Below are 20068 nucleotides of genomic sequence, written 5' to 3' on the forward strand. Positions count from 1 at the left end.
GGCGGAGCGGGCAGAGAAGGTGTTGACCTCTACCCACCTTAGAAAACTACTGTACTTTGACCCAGCAATTCTACTTCCAGGTATTTTCCCAATGAATTTAGGAGAACAAAGTGATGAACGCAAAGGTGGCATCGTTACAAACCACATTCTCGGCAGGTGACCCCAAACCACCTCCAACGCCCAGCTGCCGGCACACTGGCCGAACCAACTCCAGGGCAGACGACGAGCGATCACAAGCTATTAGAGGGCAGCCCACGGACACCGGGACAGACCGTCTCCACGCCGCCGAGGGAGGGGGTGTGCAGTACAGGACCGTTTTTCACGAAGGTCGAAGGAAGGGAGGGGAGGGAGGTGAAGGAGCAGCTCTGGAACGGCTGGCACTGCCCACCCCCAGGGAGACTGCATAGTTTACCCGTGTGTACATTTTGTATTTTGAACCATATGTCTACATATTATTTAATAAGTTAAATTAAACTCTCAAATGCATAGATTTCCACTGGACTCTATTGTTGTTTAGAAGTGCCAGTGAAGGGTGCGCTTGGGGTTTGCACTAAGCCCTCCCCGCCCCCTGCCCACGTGTCGGGCCCACGGCTCCCCATACCTCGCCAGCGCCTGGACCTTCAGGATGTGCCGCTCCTCCTGCTCGGCCACCTTCTTTTTCAGGCTGTCGACCTCCTGCCGCAGCACTGCTGAGTGCTCCATCTCCCCATCCAGCAGGTTCCGCAAAGACCTGGGCAGAGGGGCCACCTGTTTAGACACCGCCCGCAGAGCCCACCGTGCCATACACAGGGATTCGTCTAAGTCCTCCTGCCTTCGTTTCCCACGAGGGTCCGCATCAACCCGCATTCCCGTCTATCTCATGTAAGGGGATTCACACGGATACCGACGTCTGCTCAAGAGCCTCAGAGTAAGAACAAGCATGTGACCCAGGCTGTGTGCCCCCCCCTTATCCTGTGGGCAGCGTCAGTCACTGGTAAACAAGGAGCTGAGAGACCCCCAGGCAAGCCCCTTTCAAGGCATCCCACCACAAGGGGCAGCACGCGAGAGGAGACCATTTTGTCGCAGCCACACTGAAGAAGAGACTGAACCAGGGCAGGGATGCCAGGACAGGCCACCAGGGTCCTGTGAGCAGTAACAGCAGAATATGGACAGAGGCCTCCTCTCGTTTCCCCTTCTACCATTAAAACACACCATCATCCTGTCCTGGCATCTCCAGGTGCCACAAGCAGTGTCTTACAGCCTTATCTGGTCTCATGCTGCAGGGATCCTGCTCAGTATTATGTCTGGGAGTTAACCCTCCAGAATACATTCACTGGTCATCCTCGGTCTTGACAAGCAGACAAGATGGCAGCTCTTCCTCAAGAAGTGAGCCAAACATGGTTGTGGCTTCCCGTTTACCTCACTGGACCTCGAATGGCTTTTTCTAGAGAACATTTACTGAGTTTGGGGCACGTACATCCCAAATCCAGTGTACACGTGCCAGCTGACATCGGGACAGAGGGAGAAGTGTGACTGTGAACTTGGCAGACACCCCCCCCGCCCCATCACTCACTCAAGTCAGAGGCCCATGTCCCTTTAGAGCTTTGAAAAAACTCCCTTCTTGAGGCCTGGAACCCCAACACAAACATGGTGTGATTTTTTACCCCCGCGGGTTAGGAGAAACTGACAGACAGTGACTGCTGCTCTTCACAAGGTAAGACAGAACCTGAGGCTGCTACCAAGACAACAGCTCCAGTGGAGAAAGGACAAAGAACCCTATGTTGTCTACAAGCCCTGCATTTAACGTTTATTTTAGTTTGAAAATTGTGCTGTCAAGATTTCTTTTTTAAAAAATTATCTTTTGTTTTAGAAATCATGCTTGTTTGCTTTTATGTATTTCCATAAAGGATGAGGAAGAAGCTTGTCAAGCACGGCCCAAACTAAACTTTCAAAAGGACAGTCGTGATTGCCTGTCCCCATGGACGCTTAGTTCCTGCTCGGAGCAGAGTAAGAAAGCAACGTGAATGCACACACACAGGCACGTGTGCGCACTTCCCCTAACCCCCAGGGAGGCAGGACAATCGGGCTCACAAAGCCTAGCCTACAACCGCAGGCAAATCCCTCCACCAACTGCCCTAGCCAGTCGAGAAGCTCACATTCAAGGCAGCCAGCTGGGAGCAGCATAGCTATGACTAATGGGGCAGGGATCTACCATTGTTTTCAACAGGGAACCCGAAACAAATAAAGCCTTCCACTCGCTATCTGCAATTGGGCTGCTTCTGAACAAGCCAAAAAGAAGCCAAATACTACGTTGCTCTAGGTAGCCCTGATTTGAGAAAACTAAGTATTTGAGTGCTTGGAATATAGTAAGATAGGCCCTCAAAGGGAAGGTTACTCCAAAGGCTGCTTTTGGTGGGGAGAGGGATGGGGGTCAGGGGAAGATAGCTAACAGGTATTGGGGGGGGGGTCTTTGTGAGGTGGTGAAAACATTCTAGAAGTGGACCTTGGTGATGGCTGTACACGTCTGCCAACACTGAACCATACCCTTTAAATGGGTCAATAATATACCTTGTGAATTGTTTCTCAAAGTGCCTTTCTAAAAACAGCTATTTGAGAATATTGGTTTATCAGATTCTTAGTTTGTTCTAAGGCAGAGCCATGACTGGGAGGCTTTCAATCCCTGCCACTGCTCAAGAGGTACTTCCCACGCAAGACGAGATCACTGGTCACAGTCCTGCCAAAGCAAAGTTTCCTTCACCTGTGAGACTCTCCATCCCAGAGGTGGAACGTCCAACAGACTACTCCTAAGCCTGAAAAAATCAGGGTACCTGTTCTCTTCTTCCAGCTCGTCCTTCCTGTTCATCATGGCCACAATGGCTTGATGCAGTTCACCTAAGGGAAGAAAGAAAGTCGAGATGAATTGGCAGAGCCCGCCTGAGTCATCGTCCCCTCACCAAGCTGGATTATGTGCTATTTAGGGCAAGCTGTCTAGACAAGTTCCCTTTTCCCTTTCAAAATTAACTCCAGGGCAGTCTCCAAGACCCCACGGGCGCAGCTCATCACTTACTAGCCACACGAAATGGGAGGGCCGGGCAGAGTGAGGAGCGTGGAGGGCTTTCCTCAGGCAGCACACTCCACTGCTATGGAAAACACACAGCCTTGCGGCTTCTACACGCTTTTCCAAGCCCCCACTACTGGACAACATCTGCTTCGAACAATGATCTGTTCCCAGTTACAGCTGTTTATCAACAGATGAGAGAGCTGATCAAGTGGCATTTGGCTCCAGGTGGACACAGTAATACTTACCCAAGTTTCCTAAAAGATGTGGTTTTCCTACACGGACTTCTATCGTTCATATATGGGGTGGGGCCTCTCCAATACACAGTCCCTCGTTGCTTATCGGAGCTACGCTTCAACTCAGGAAAGCATTCAGTGATAGGAAGGCACGCTTCTCAATAGGCATCCAACTTCCCTATCTGCATCAAACTTAACTGTTTTCACAATCCATCCACCTATTCAAGACATCTACCATATCACTCAGATCTCAAGACCTGTTTTGCTCCCCACCCTGCCCCCCAACAAACCCTGTGAAATTCTGTTTCCATCTCAGGATTGGCTGCTAGAAAGCTCACAGCCAAAATGACCCACCTGTGAGTGCACGAAGCCATGTGGCAACCATGAAACACTGTTTTACGGGAGTGCAAACGAGCTCAAGGAGATTAAATGCCAACAGCGCTAGAATTTGAATCTAAATCTCCCAATTCTCACCTCTGCATTGGACCCCAGGAAACAGTAACGTCTACCAGTCGCATGCAGAGATGGAGGAATTTGGATTTCATGGACGCCTCACAAGGACATTCATCCATCTTACAGAGGAAGAGCACATCCGGACAGGTGAAGTCACACAACCGCATACTTTCATGTCAGAGCCAAGATCAGAACCGAGTTCTCAGACTCCTGGGTGACGCCGCCATGAAGACCCATGGCCCTGGAAGAAGGCAGGAGGGCCAGGGCGGAGACCTAACTCACACGTGCACTAAGTCCAAAACCAAAGGGTATCCAGGTAACGAGGCCACAACCAGAACCGCAGGGGCACAGGTCCTGGCACATTGTTCTAAGACCAGAGTCACAAAGGATCCTTGCAATCTTTCCCAACATTTGAAAATTTAGTAGGGGGAAAAAAAAAGGAAAGGAAAAGCATTTCCACAAAAGATGCTAAAAAGGTAAGAGCAAGGGTGGGGGCAGGGCCAAGGAAGAAGGAAGGTTGTTAGGTAGAGTTTGCAGGCCTACCAAGCCAACGGGGCCCCAGCTGGCCCAGAGCCCCCGGGAGACAGGAACCAGCACGTGAAGCCGACACAGCCGCAGAGTATGTGCCTGCCTCAGCCGGGCTCTGCGGACACCTACTGAGCACCTCCTGGGTACAAGGTACCTTCCCAAGAAGGGAGCCAGGCTCCCAACTTAAGGAAGGTCTTTAAAGGACTATTTCTTAAGAGCACAATACACGTTCACATAGGCCTATTATGAAACAGGGTCTATAGGACTTTGCTTCTGAACTTGACCAGTTAAACAGGGTCCTGGCTCTCAGGCTCAAACCAGTGTCCCTGCCTCTATGAGCCTTTCCCTCGGATCCAAGAGGCAAAAACAGCACCCACCTTCGCAACTCCCTGGGGAGCCAGAAGGTTCAGAGGAGCAAGGAGATGGGAGGGCACTGTGGTGCACTCTTACACCCTGCAGCCAATAACTTACAAAACTCAGCATGTAAAACTTTAACTGAAAAATGCGGGGGGAGAAAAGAAAGCCACACGCAAACAACCCAGTCATTTGTTCCAGGACACCACAGCCATGGTGGGGGGGGGGGGCCAGACAGGATAAGATCTAGGTGGCCTTTCTCTTCAAGAAGCCCAGCACAAGGGCGCCTGGGTGGCTCACATGGCTAAGTGTCTGCCTTCGGCTCAGGTCATGATCCCAGGGTCCTGGGACCAAGACCCATACTGGGCTCCCAGCTGAACTGGGAGACTGCTTTTCCCCTTGCTTATGCTTTCTCTCTTTCTCTCTCAAATGAATAAATAAAATCTTTTAAAAAAGAGAAGCCCAGCACCAGTAGCCAGCAGTCATGGACTGTTGACACAAACCCAGAAATTGCTCCTGTCCTCCAAGGACTGCTTGTATCCCGAGTTTTCCTACAAAGCTACCTTCCCACTGGGGTTCTCTACTGGTCCAAACTTCTTACAGGGATGGAAGAAAAGGTATGCGTTTGCAGTGAGTTGCCAGGATGCTGGAAGAGGTGAAACTTTCTTCTTCAACTATTTTTTAAAGCAGTTTTGAAGGTACAGGTTTCCGTGCACCCCCTACCCCCCACACAGGCACAGCCTCCCCCACCATCGCCATCCCCACCACAGCAGGACATCTGTCGGGACTGAGGAGCCTACGCTGATGCCCTGGAAACACCCGAAGTTAACATCAGGGTTTGCTCTTGGCACTGTACAGTCTAGGAGTTTGGAACATTGTACTGACCTGTGTCCACTATTACAGTATCACACAACATAGTCCTGCTGCCCACCCATGTCCCCTGTGCACCACCTGTTTATCCTCCCTCCCCCGACCCCTAGTGCGATCTCCTGGGAATCAGAGAAACCACACTCCATCGGCGAGCCTTCTGTGCGGGGGCAGCAGCACACCCGCGTGTCTGCTTCACACCCATGAACCACCCGCCCTGGATCTAAGCATCAGGACAGCTCTGCAGGGCGTCCCCACCACCACAGCGCTCAGCATGGGGTGCCCTGGACTGCTCAGTCCCCCCGTCTCCCTCTCTGCCAAGCTTCTGCAGGAGGGAGCACGTCACCACCCACACACACGAGCCTTAGGACACGCTTGTGTCATGCCCCCTCCTGGGGTCACCAGGCATCGCCAGCCCCTTTGCCTGGCATCAACTGCAGAGACAGCAGCCTCTTACCAGAGGCCTTCCTGAGAGACTCTCCGGAATGTTTTTAACTGCACTATTTTGACTCTATCCACACGTTGTTGGAACCCGTCTTTTCTCATGCTCACGCCCAACTTCCAGTCTGATAAAACCCTACTCCTTTATTCAGGCCCAGATGAAAAGGCATGTCATCCAAGAAGCCCCCCGTGATTTCCCCACCCCTCAACAAGTTGCAGAACATACAATAATTAACCACCTATCTCTTACAATTGGCTCACAACTCCTTGAAGATGCACAACAGGTGATGCACCTGGGTCCCCAGAAGTCCAGCACGTTGGGTGCTTGGTCAAGGTTCACGGACAATGAGTGGTCTAGACTATTCACACCCAACTGCAGTACCATGGAAACGAACAGTAACAGCTGCCATGTGATGCCCACTTTCTATGTGCAAACTACCAGCACCTGACAAGTCTTGTTTCAATTTTCACAACCACATCATGAGGACTCTCCATACAGAGCAGAAACCCACACTGGGAAAAGGCCATAAGGTCTGAAGTCCCCTTCCACACCCTAAGGCCAACAAGCGTGGAAAAGGCCTTTGGCAGGACCAAGAGCTGGAGAGACATCGCTTTAGTGGGGAGCTGGGAGGGGCAAGGGGGTCAGGTGCGGGTTCCAGCAGCTTCCACTCTGATGACAGAGGCAGGATCCACAAAGAGCTGCTATCAACAGGCTCCTGGGCTGGGCAGATCCGACTTCAAACCCCAGCTCAGCCACTTATCGCCTGGTAACCTCAAGTGGGCTTCCACCTTTGCCAAAATACAAAGCGGTGATAATGCCACATCCCTTGCAGATGATTCACGAGTCAACTGGAGTTCCCAGCCTGGCAGACACACTGCCGCAAACGCAGAGAAGTGGTTCTGCGTCCTGATTTTTAAAACACAGGACCTGGGTTCAAATTCTGACTCTGCAGCTCGGTGACTCCGGGCAAGTTACCCACCCTCTCTGAGCATCAACTCCCTTCTCTACAAAATGGGATCTCAAGAGTCCCTAGTTCAAACAAGCGTCGTAGGGATCCAATATGTAATATGTAAATGAGGTGCTTAGAAAATGCCCAGCACATAATAAACACTCCACATGTTATCTACCCCTGTAGTTAGTGGCCTCCCCTTCAACAGCAGGGGACGGCAAGATGGGGACGACGTAGCGCTGACTACCCAAGCAGGAGTGGGCGCAGTCAAGCACATTTTCAGGAGTTAGGAGATTTTACGAAGTTCCTGTGTACCTCAACTTTGGGAAATANAAGTTAGTGGCCTCCCCTTCAACAGCAGGGGACGGCAAGATGGGGACGACGTAGCGCTGACTACTCAAGCAGGAGTTGGCGCAGTCAAGCACATTTTCAGGAGTTAGGAGATTTTACGAAGTTCCTGTGTACCTCAACTTTGGGAAATAACTTTTTTTAAAGTGGCCTAAGCCCTAGAGCAGCAGACTAGATAATAGAATTTTCTGAAGCGTCCAACAAGATCACCATTGGCAACATGGGAAATCAGACCCAGAGAATGACGTGTCACTTGGAGGAGACGGAGTGTCTGGGTTCTGGAGGCATGGCATGAAGGGGTCCCAGATACTGCCCCTGAGACTTTGCAGCTCAAAACTGCATATTCCATGGGGGAAAGACAACCTGGAGGAAGCAGCAGTCCCCAGAAAGTCCCAGAAAACACGAATGCTCTTCCGGCCAAGAGCCACAGCAGCTGGAATGAGAGAGCTCAGCCACAGGCTCATCTTGAAGGCACCCTGACCACACTACCCAGGAGCCACCCATGAGAAACAGTGCGACGACCAAGGCTGAGCTCACCATCCCGACATGGGGAGCTAGAAGGAAAAACAAGGCCGTCAGATCCCTCTGGCCTTCCCCACACCACCATCACAGCACATTCGGTGTCACCAAGAAAAAGGGAAAAGTCCCAGGTCGGCAGCTATGCATGAACACTCAGGACAGCGTTTCATACACATTCACCTTGCTGACTTCTCGGGCAGCAAAGCCAGTGGGTAACACTGGGGCTGGTTTTCACAGATCACATAAATAGGGTATTTCTCCAAGCACCAGTGACACACGCCGGCAGAAGCACTCCCTAACTTGTAATTTTCTCTCCTCTCCCCGGCACCGCACATCCCATTACTGGTTTAGTCTCTATCACTGTGGTGTTCTTCTTCATTACCTGCCACAACACACGTTTCAAGTGGCAAAGGAGCTGCCTCTCTGTGCTGCGGCCTCCACACGGGCCTCACCCCAGGCTGAAGGCAGAGGACCATCCACCTCGAAATCAGTTCCTTGGCTTCAGAGAAACGACGAGCAAATCCGGCCAAGTACACAGAAGAATGTTCACTTTAACCGTAAGAAATTGATTTGGGATAAAGAGCATTTCTAATCACTGTGGAAAGGATGAATTCGTCCATAAATGTTGCCATTTGGGACCCAGAAACAAGACTTAGGTTCCTGCTTCTGTCATGTACCCAAACAAATTTCAAATGAAATTATTTAAATGTGAAGTGCAACCATAAAACACTAGAAATATGTGAACAAACATTAACGCCATCTTGCAGCAGAGGCCTTAACATGAAAACAAACAAGCCCATGAACGAAATTATATTTTGTCTTGTTTGTTTTCAACTTCTGCCCATACAGGGCCCATCTAACAAAAAACTGATCCACTATGGAAACTTGACCCTGTTCAGGGAAGCCAACGGGGGGGGGGGGGGGGGGAACAACACAGGTTTCCCTCATCAAATCCCAGACACCTCAAGTCTCCCTTCTGGGACCCCGGGCAGGAGGGGAGCGCTGCCTCAGACCCCACAAACCCCTCCCCACCTCTTCAGAGATCTCCTCGGCTTTGCCGCTGGTCCCTCCAGCTGTCCCTATTCAGCCTCCTGCCCTTGACCTTCTCTGTCTGCCTTCAGTGGTTCCCCAGGGACGGCTACATCTACACCCAGGGCTCAACCACCGCCTGCGCCCCACGGATGCCCGAAGCTCCAGCCCGCGTGCACCTCAGCCCCCTGGGTGCTTCACACCCTGCCTGTCTCCTGCACACCTCCGTGCTTCGTCTGCCACAGAGCAGACCCACTCCCTTTCTCTCATGCCTCTGGGTGTTGCCACAGGCTGTCCTGAGGGACTCAGAGCCTCCTTCGGGTTTCGGCCAGGGAATCACCTCTTCTGTGAGGCCCTCCCCCACTGGCAGGGGCGGTCAAGGAGCCAGAAGACCAGCCCAGTCTTACTCGTGACATTCCTCAGGACTCTGCCCCATAAGCCTCCAGCTGCAGCCAGGGAGATATTGGGTGGCTGGTTACCTCAAACTGAGCCAATCAGAGGGAATTCTCCAGAAGTTTGGGATGGGCCAGTCTCTCACTAGATATAAAGGATGGCGGGGGGGCGCGGTTTGAAGCAAATGCATCTGGCCAAGAACAAACGGTTCTAAGTTGCTCCACCAAGATCCATGTGCTGAAAGCTGAGCGGAGGAGAGCTGGCCAGGCCGGGGACAAAGGAGCTAACAGACACAAGGGCAGAAGTCCGCCAGAGAGAGGAGCCAGTAAAACCCCTCCAGGCAAACCCAGTGCAGAGAAAATGCAGACTTTTGCAAAGGGGCTGGTGTCTGAAGTGTCAAACGTGAGCCAGAGAACCCTACTGCCTGACACTGGGGCAAAGCCACAGAGAACCCCAAGCTCTAAGAAGCAGCCCTATTGCCTTGGTGAACTTACCAATGGCTGACCTGGTCTGTAAGTGCACAAATGTAGTAGCCAAGACCACTGAGAGTGACTTGCAGAGACCACATAGCCACAAGAAAAACACGGGAATGGATGAATGGCCAACCCAGCTCCTGCCTGACTCTGCCCCCTCCCAGCACCCGGGGCCCCAAGAGCCCCTACTATCCCGCCCTCATGTCTCAAACCTCAGCCATCCCAAGTCCTCACAGCCAATCAAGCCACCAAGACCCCCCTTTCCTTAAGGCCCCATCATACCTTATCAATACCACCAGGAAAGCACCAAAGCCCCCATACAGCCCATAACAGGGAAGGGGTGGCCAGAGGGAGGGGGCCCCTACCTGCCCTAGCCTCTGTCCACAGCACACCCAAGACCTTAAGAAGGAGTGAAGGGTAGGATGAATGAATGAGCAACTGGTCCCCACTGTTAAAGTCTGCTCATCTCCAGGAACTGAGAGTGGGATGGGCAGGCAGAAACATCAACTGTGCTTAATAATAAGTTCAATGCCTCCCCAGAAAACACCAACCACTGCATTCACAGCTGTAATTTCCTGCCCTAGGGACGGGGATTCAGGCTCAAACGAGATTTTTCCAATGGGTCTTGGGAATGGAAGGGAGGGTACAGATTCTTCTATCACAACCAGGACCCAAAACTGGACCCTTCTCCTCTTCCTCGGCACATGAATCCACCCACGGGAACCCCAGATTTCAAACAGATCGGCAGAGCAGGGACCAATATGGACGCAGACACACTACAGAGAACACAGGGATGATGGGGGTCAGAGGATGCTATGGGAAGTACCGGGGCAGGGACCGTGGCGGGAAGGGGAGCGCCTGCCCATGCTCAGCCACTGAAGGGAGGGACGATCTTAAGATTAACTGTGAAAGAGGAGTTAAAGATCATTTTTAAGAGGGAGAAAACTCACGGCCTAGGATAACTAGACGCAGACAATCGGGACGTATGGGTGCACGCGCGCTCTCACATATACATAGATCTATATAATAGCGCTTTGCCTATATATAGCAACGCCTCCCAAAGACCTCAAAGAGCCTTTACAAATGCTCCCCTGGGGCCCATACTCAGTTATATTTAAAGAGAGAGCTCACGAGGGCACAGGCACAGAAATAAATAATATGCTTCTACGGCTATATACTTAACCTACACCGTCATTTTTCAAACTTAACTTACTGCTTTTTATATCTTTTTCTGCCTACCCACTCCCGCTCATCTCCAGGAGAAAGGATAAACTATATCGAGCTCCTCTAACTTCCATAATCCATCCGGCCCTTGTTGCCTTTTGTTCTGTTTCCAGCCTCCCCCTCTCCCCTGCCAACCCAGTGTTTCTACTTTGTAATTCGTTAAGATCGGGGGGGGGGGGCGGGCAGGGGGTGTCAATGTCCCCAGACACGTTGCCAGTGCTTTGAGGACCAGCAGCGACCCTGCAGCATTTCCTGTGTGCCCAGCCGGGAAAGAGCACGGTCTATCCACAATCCCCGTGAATTTTCGCCACCTCTAGAGGAACAAGGCCTATTATACCAATTCTATGAATGGGGTAACGATGGCCCAAAAAAAAAGGCACCTGCCACAGGCCACAGAGCCGGAAGTCCATCAGACAAGGCCCGATCCTGGTCAGCCTTCCTGAGAAGCCTGTCCCCAACCTGCACCAGAAGCACCAGGCTGAGCCGGCCCCCGGGAGGGGGCACACTCAAGCCTCAAGCCCCCAGCATATGGCCTCCACTCCCCCAACCTCTGCCTACAAAAAAAAGAAAAAGAAAAGAAAAAAAAAGGTGGGGGGGTGTGGAGATTTTAAAGATTTTATTTGTTCATTTGACAGAGAGAGAGACAGCCAGCAAGAGAGGGAACACAAGCAGGGGGAGCGGGAAAGTCAGAAGCAGGCTTCCCGCCGAGCAGGGAGTCCGATGTGGGACTCGATCCCAGGACCCTGGGAACTCGCCCTGAGCCGAAGGCAGACGCTTAACGACTGAGCCACCCAGGAGCCCCTCCACCCCCCACCCTTAACACTGTTTCTACATAATCTAGAAAAAAGAAAAGGTTTGAGGAACCCGTAGGAACAAAATGAGAAATACAATCACAAGGGAAAGAAAAATACCTTACAACAACGATCAAGTTCTGTATCTTTATCACCTTCTCCATGTGAAATGTGAGGCTGGGGGGGTCTCATTTGTGCACGGACGCGCACACACACACACACACACACACACACTCACGCACAGTCTATTTACAGTGACTTTAATACAAACTTTAAGACAAGGGTCCCCAAAGCAAACGCAGACTGGGCCCCCAAGTAACGGCAGTGAACACAGTGAAGTCCTCACAGGGGTGTGGGGCCAGCTGGAAGAAGGGAGAACACGGCCCACAAAGGCAGCAGCCCCGGCCTCCAGACCACTGTCCCAGGCTACCACCCAGTTCTGATTTGTCAAGAGAAGCCAGCAACCACATTTTTACGTACATCTGATTTGAAACGCAGTTGACAAGGCTCTCCTCAAGCAGGCCCAACACACCGCAGCTACGTGTCCCCACTCTGAGGAGCCTGCCCCGAAGCTGGAGCTCCTGATCGCCATCAGCTCACAAACAGCGGAAATAGGGCACGCCAGTAGAGCCATATGGTTAAAATTAAAAAAATAAAATAAAAAAGGTCTCCTAGAGAATGTCAGAAGTATGGAGTTGGAAGGGGGCAGAAGCAGAGACCGAACACCCCAGGAAACTCCCCAGGAACCTCAAAATGATGGACTTGGGAACCAGCAAGGGTCCCGGTGCCCCCACCCTGCCCCACTCAGCAATCCCATGAGAAGACAGCGCTGGAGCACACACCAATGGTCACATTAGGAGCGACTCAGGGGATGGGGAGGGAAGGGTGTCTTAAGAAAAAACAAGTGGAAAGGTAGGAACTCATTGAGTCAAGAACAGTCTGTACGTTTATTCTCCAAAGTTAAAAAAGAAAAAGGCATCAGCACAGCATTTAGCTTTCAAGAGGTATGCTGCCTTAAGAACTAACAACAGTTTTAATGGTTGCTTCAAAGAGAAGAAATAGAACCGAGGGACGTATCTGGCAAGAAAGAAGACTGGCAGGGTGGGCACAGTCATGGCTTTTTTTTTTTTTTTAAATCAAGTACTCAGGTCAAATTCCCGTAACACGAAACCAACCTTAAAGTGACCCCTTCGTCTGTGCCCAGCACACACAGTGTCACACAGCCAGCACCCTGCTCACCCTGTGAGACCCTTCCGCCCCTCCAAAGTAAAACCCCGCACCCAAGCGGTGGTTACCCCCCACAGTGCCCCCTCCCCCTGGCGACCGCTCAACTGCTTTCTGGCTCTAGGCAATTTCTCCTCCCAGTCCCCACGTCCAATCCTCCAACAGGTGACCTTCTGGTCCTGGTTTGTTTTGCCTGGGAGGTTTCCGAGGTCCACCCACATCGGAGCATGTATCGGCCCCCCTTCCTTTTCAGGGCCGCACGGCCTTCTGTGGTAGGGATAAAACACATACGGTTCACCGGCTCGTCCTGTGATGGAGATGGGGGCTGCTTCTACCCTAGGGGACGGTCACAACGTTGCATCAACATTCGTGTACACATACCCATTAGAGTATCCACCTGGGGGTGGAACTGAGGGGTCACAGGGTAATTCCACTGCACTTGTTGGAGAACTGCCACCCATTTTCATGCAGTGAGGCCGTGGAGTGGTTTACACTCACCACATCTCACAGAAGAGTTCACCTGTGTGTGGTCGCCACCCAGTGTGGTCAATTCTTATTATTTCTTTCATCATTATTCATGGCCCGTAGATTTTAGAACAAGAAATCGCTACAGATCCAGTTCAAAAACAGAGCCTGGAGAAGGAGACAGGCAGTGGAGACGAAAGGGGCAGCAGCTGCTCACCTAAGCGGGAACGACTGCAGGGCGCGGCAGGCGCTTCTTGTCACCGTTGCACATGGAGCCTGTGCTCCCGTCCGCTGTGCAGGCAGCAGTACTCACGGACTGGAGTATCTTATCAAGGAAGGCCCAGGGAGAAACACACAGTAGAAACCAGTCCAGTGCCCGGCGTTAAGGTGAAGAGTGGAACGCAGGTCTTAATTAGATTGTGCAGGATAAATGCGAAGCTAGGCAAGGCAGGGCCTACCTGCTCTTCACTGCCCCACAGCTAGATCAGTAGGCGTCCATAAGGAGATAGTACATTCCACCAAGGTGCTCACACTGGCATTGAGAACATGGGCCATCCTACTGCTACGCCAGTGGGATTCCACTTAGTTACCCACCCACCCTGTGCTGTGCAGTTGAGCCCAGCAAGAACTCATCTGAGGCTCTTTGGACAGAGAATGTCCTCTCCCGCTGGACCGCACCCCTGCCTGAGGTTTTACTGGCCTGACTCCTGAAGCCACACAGGTCTGCAAGCCCTGGGTAAACGGAGAAACCACGCCCTTCCTCTGCGGTGGTGGAGAACACAGTACATACCATAGAGAGATCTGACCACCAGGAGCACAATGCTGATAGCATGGCGCCCTCCCTACTACAGAGACACCGCTGCCAGAATTCTCTGCTCCCACAAGGTCACAAACATGTAGAAATCAGAAGTAGATCCTCCCTGGAAAATGGTCTCTTGGGAGTGACCCAGATCCAGTCAATATCCATGACATTCACATGCCACCTTAAATCAAGAGACAAGAGGACACCCCCACCCTGTTCTGTCCAGCGCAGCTTTTTTTATGGGTCCAAGAGCTTTGCCCTGGCCCTAAATCATGGGTGTGGACAGAGAATAAAGTCTGCTGAGAGAGGCAGCTTTCCTGGCTTCAGCCCCTGGTAAAAGCAAACCCTCTCTCCCCAGACCTCACTCTGCAGGGCCTGGACCTAGCAGAGCCTAGCAGGGCAAGGGAGCACCCACATGGTCAGAGAAGATGGCCTCGGCCACGCTAGGACAGAGCAGATGACAGCAGGTATTAGGAGGGTAATGGTCACCAGCCTGGCTAGGCTGCATGCTGGAACCACCTAGGAAGCTATTAAAAACCAACAAAAAACATACACAAACATACACACACACACACACACACACACACACACACACACACACACCAATGCTCTGACTGCACCACAGGACCAGCCAGCCCAGCATCTGCAGGGCTGGGATCCAGGCATCAGTGTCCGTGCGAAGCTCCTCAGCTCAGCGTGCAGCCAAGGATGGGCAGCAGGAGACCCCCAGTTCAAGATGCCTCAGCACAGCGGCAAGGGCACATGCCAAACCTTCTAAAACTCCAACTGGGGGCCAGCCACTGTCCAGAGAACTTAGCAGACATTACCTCAATTGAGCTCCCCAACAAGCCCCTAAGTGGTTACCGTTCCTATTTTTCAGGTGAGCCAACGAAGGCTCAGAAGTTAAATAACCTGCTCAAGGTCACACCGTTAGGAAACTAGCAAGCCTGGTAGGCTGGGAGCCTGGGTTCCCATCTCAATCACTAGGCTGCAGAGCCAGGTGGGGAGGGCTTGGTCCTTTGTCCTGCGAGATCACCACGGTTTCTCTGGGGAAGACTGTGGGAGCTTTCCCCCTTGGAGGAAAGGTGACAGATACGCACACCCCAACACTCACACAAGCCCTATTAACCACTCCAGCTTGCTCTCAGATGTTCATGTTGGGGCTAGAACATTAAAGGGGATACAGCACCCCCAGAGGCGGCTTGGGGTTTCAGAGTGACTGGGAACAAGCCAAAAAAACAACAGCAGACACAGAGGAGACAGGGCCCCAGCTTCTAGCCTTCTCCTGCACGTGGCAATTTTTCATCTACTGCTAACCTTGCAGGGAAGGTCAAGGCTTGGCCGTATTAAAGGAATCAATGAGTCCCTTAGTTCATGGGGCTGATGGGGTCATCCCCCATTTTACAGGTAGAAAAACCAAGCATGGCTCTGCCAGTAATAGCGGCTAGCAAAATGCATGCCTCCTCATACCAGACATTGGGTGAAACGCTGCAGAAATGGTCTCACTAAGCCCTCTGAACAGTCTCCTGAAGGAGGTTCTAGAATCAAACCCATTTTATCAATAAGGAAACAGACACAGACCAGAACCCAGGCCACCTGACAAGGAGACCCACAACCACAACTACTATGTGACACCTACAGTCTCCCCAACTCCACGGTGGATCTTCAAAAGAGGCCAGGGCTCCATACAAACTATAGGATACATCTACACATAGACAGACAGACAGACACAGACACACAGACACACACACACACACACACTCACTCCAGAAAAGGTCAACATTCCTGATTTTCAGAGACAAAGCCTCAGAAGCTTCTAGGCAGAGTGGGCTGGGCCAGAGGTTGGGGACACGCTTTGCCCACCTCTTTCTCATTACTCCTCTAGCAAGAGGAGGGAGGCCTGACCACCTGCTCCCGGGCTTCCAGTGCCATCTAAATGCAAGGGTACCACCGGGTGCTGGAGGAAGGAGAGAGAAGGAACACTCCCTTACACTTGACTGAAGCTGGTTCCTAGCACCCGCGACCAAAGGAGTCCCCACAGCTGCAATCTGGGACCTACAGTGAGTTGGCACTGGAGTCAAAGTGGCCAGCAAGCCAGGAGACACAAGGGATGACAGAAGGATGTAAGCAAAGATGGGAGATAAGGATTCCAGGTCCTTGGGGCACCTGGGTGGCACAGCGGTTAAGCGTCTACCGTCGGCTCAGGGCGTGATCCAGCGTTATGGGATCGAGCCCCACATCAGGCTCCTCTGCTATGAGCCTGCTTCTTCCTCTCCCACTCCCCCTGCTTGTTCCCTCTCTAGCTGGCTGTCTCTATCTCTGTCAAATAAATAAATAAAATCTTTAAAAAAAAAAAAAAAAAAGGATTCCAGGTCCTTGGCTGGTTCAGCTTAAGGGCAAGGTGTTTTAGGCATTTCATGGCCACTCAGCATCTATAAAATGAGCTGGTTGGATAAGCTGGTCCTCTAGAAGCCTCCTAGCTCTGCGAGGGTGGGATTCTTCAGGAACAGCAGAGGGGCCTTTCTAGTTTCTGCCTCCTGCCAGCAGACAGAGCATCAGGCAACCCTGTCATCTGCTCCTCTCTGCCGGCTAGCTGCGTTTGGCTGGACCGCCTCATGCAAACAGCATCTAGGGGCCCCAGACCAGTCTGCAGCACCCGGTCTGCCATGGCCCCGAGGGCGGCCACACCAACATCTACTGCAATTGGCCTCACGCACAGCGGAGTGGCAGGGTTAACTGACCGCAAGGAAGATTAATTGCATGTGAAATACCCATAAATAATTAAGACATCAGCTGCACAGCTTCTTTCCGCCCTCAGGCTATGATATCCCATGTATGGCCAATTCTCAGACAGATCCACACACATAATCTGCAATTAATTAGAAGCACACAGCTACAGAGGACATAGGCCAATCTCACACCAGACGGAGTCCAGCGGCTCTCTGCTGTCCTGCTCGGCACTTTGACACTTTGAGGTCTGGTCCACAGAACACGAGCTCCGCGTCGCCAGGTCCCAGCTGCACCACTTACTCCCTGTGCAGCTGTGAGTGTTTCACCCACCCAGACTCAGTCTCCCCACCTCTGAAGGGAGGTGCTTGACGGGAGAGCAGACCGGAGGTGCTCTGTGAATGCAGGATGGGAGACTCCTGGCTGGCTAAGCAGCTGCCCCAAGCCGCCTCCTCAGCCACGGACAGCAGGGACGGGAAGCACAGCCATGCTTGCAAGTCTTACAGTTACGGCAAGGAAGGCCCAAAAAGGTAGAGGGACAAGAGACACTCAGAACACAGGAGGCCAACAAGCAATGGCTATCATTAGACCCTCCCCCTCCCCGACACTGCACACACCACGTTGTCCAGAGTACCAGGTTTTTCCAGGGCTGTTGATGCCCCGAAGTGGCCCTCCCAAGGCCCCGAAGATGCCTGAGAAGAGGCGATCTCTAACAGCAGGCAGAATACAGGAAGGGAGTCACAGATCAAGCTGCCCCCTCCCTGCCCCGGGGCAAGTAACAGAGACACCAACGAGCTAAGAGCAGGAGGACTTGCAGGCTCAGCCAGACCGGAAGAAGAGCACAGGTGGACACTGAACAATCAGAGGCCTGGAACATTCGTGCATTGAGCGCTCTCGCACTCCTGGTTCCCCTTTACACCCTCTCCAGCATGAAGCTTTGTGGACTTCACAGTATGAAGCCAATTCCTCACCTTGGGGCAGCCTGAGGACCCACCCACCCCGCTGCTCAAGGGGGAGCTCTGTAGGAGCGGAAATCAAGCCTATCCTCCTGAATGTCCAGCCTCGCACAGCGCCTGACAGCCTTCCCTGCAGCTGGAGGGGACCATGCGGCTCAGTCCTGGTCACCAAGACAGAAAGGCAAGTCTACAGGGCGGGGAGGGGGGCGGGGCGCTTTTATTTTCCCAGTAAGATATAGGGGCTACCCTTTCTCCCTTGCTTCCTGCTTGAAACTGGGTTCGGTATCCAGAACAGAAGCAACCAGCTTGCAAACACAGGGCAACAGTAGCATGAAAAGGAACAGGTAAAGAAGTTTGGGGCAACTTCCGAGTCCTGGCTGTTATAAATAATGCTGCAATCAACAGAGGGGTGCGTGTATTTTTTCCCCAATTAAGGTCTTTATTTTCTCTGCATAAATACCCAGTAGTGGAATTAGTAGATCACATGGTATTTAATTTTTTGAGGAACCTCCATACCATTTTCCCCAGTGCTGCACCAATTTGCATGTTGAATTTAAGAAACAAAAGAGAAAGACGAAAACAGACTCTCGGATACAGAGAACTGGTGGGGCAGGGGAAAAACAGATAAAGGGGATTGGAAGTACAATCATCACAAGGAACACTGAGAAATGGGTGAATATTATACACCTGAAACTAACAGAACACTATTACGCTTACATGACAGTAAGTAAAGAAGTTGGGGTGGAAAGAACTGAGAGCCTGAACCATGCCAGCAGCCACTGACCTCCCGACTGCCTGTTCTAAGAAGGAAATAAGCTCGCTTACAGCGGTGAGAGGGGCACTGAGAACACGCCTCCCCGCGCTCCCACCTGCGGGCCTACCTGGAGCTCTCCAAGGACACAGGCCATCTCAGCCTCTGTAGTCCTCTCTGGGATCAGCCCGACCTGGAGCTCAAGTCCTGCTCAGAACCGAGTTAGTGGTGCTCTCGGGGCCTTCCAGTCGCTGGATGGGACAACGGGGATCGCACTACTTAGGCCACAGGTTGGCCGTGGGGACTAAGGGAGATGAAATACTTGGTAGGATGGGAATATTATTCATACATAGTAGGTTCTGAACAGGGACATCATGAGGTCCCTGGGAGACAGTGCGACACAACCAAAAAAAAAAAAAAAAAAATCCGGCTTGGGGGTCAGGAGAGCTTAGATCAGTCAGCGGCTCTTTTCCTTGGGCCAGAGATTTAACCTCTCAACCCATTTCCTCACCTGTAAAATAGAGCAGGGCTCCTCTCCTGCAACCATTACAGGGGATTAAAGAAGACGGTTGGAAAACACCAGGAGGCAGAAGGAACTGAAGGCAAACCCCTCCCACACTTATTCATGCCCCCCACTCTGCCCTGGGGCAGAATCACCCCACATCAAATCCTCTAAAGAAAGTGACAGGAGACACCACCACCTTCCCTGGGGGCAGCTAAATCTGGGCAGCCAAGTTTCCTTTGGCTCCCTTCCCCGACAGAGACAGAGCAGGAAGAGGAAGGAAAAAAGCACCGCACGGAGGAAACAGGCAGAAAACCTCCTCCTGGCAGAAACAGTCCCCCAGACTCAGCAAGGGATTTTGCATCTAAGATAAAGTGCAGCCCCAGAGAACGCTCTGCCTCCTTTCACGCTGGATCCCGTCCCCAATGATGAGGGAGCAGAAGGCTGGCTGAGGACAAAGCATAAGCTGACACCCTGCAACCTCCCCCAACCCCCCACTCCTGGGTGGGACATGTGTGACATTCTTCCAGGGATTTCCCAACTATCTTCATGTTAATACCTTGCTAGGGAGAAAACCACCTTAACTTGACAGTGTCAAGACCTGTGGTATCTTGTAGGTTGGTCCTCTTTGGCATATTAAAGTTCTTTTGAAACCTCCATTTTCCCAGCGCCTGGGTGGCTCAGCCGTTAAGCGTCTGCCTGCAGCTCAGGTCATGATTCCAGGGTCCTGGGATTGAGCCCCACAACAGGCTCCCTGCTCAGCGGGAAACCTGCTTCTCTCACTGCCCCTGCTTGTGTTCCCTCTCTGCCAAATACATAAAAATCTTTAAAAAAAAACAAAAACAAAAAACCTCCTTTTTCCTTCCCCCAACTCCCAAGTATATAATTAGCCACTCTTCGAGACCCTGATGCAGCAGCTCTTTCTGCCCATGGGTCCTGTCCCCGTGCCTTAATAAACCACCATTTTGCTCCAAAGATGTCTCAAGAATTCTTTCTTG

The 20068-nt window shown here is 52.0% G+C and overlaps 1 protein-coding gene across 7 annotated transcripts in view; it reads right to left on the reverse strand.

Annotated features, from left to right (window-relative positions):
* SNX29 (sorting nexin 29) overlaps nt 1-20068 on the reverse strand; it is a 546533-nt gene that overhangs the window by 426558 nt on the left and 99907 nt on the right. For all 7 annotated transcript variants that reach the window (XR_004628481.1, XM_034670353.1, XM_034670354.1 and 4 more), the window contains 2 exons: nt 2808-2871; nt 602-730 (listed from right to left, as the gene is read on the reverse strand). Coding sequence is in view for 6 of the 7 variants with exons in the window: in XM_034670353.1 (XP_034526244.1) it covers nt 602-730; nt 2808-2871 (193 nt within the window). In the remaining variant the exon portion in view is untranslated. The remainder of the gene's footprint in view (nt 1-601; nt 731-2807; nt 2872-20068) is intronic.

The sequence above is a fragment of the Ailuropoda melanoleuca genome, chromosome 10, assembly GCF_002007445.2.
Source record: "Ailuropoda melanoleuca isolate Jingjing chromosome 10, ASM200744v2, whole genome shotgun sequence".
In the NCBI taxonomy this organism is placed as follows: domain Eukaryota; kingdom Metazoa; phylum Chordata; class Mammalia; order Carnivora; family Ursidae; genus Ailuropoda; species Ailuropoda melanoleuca.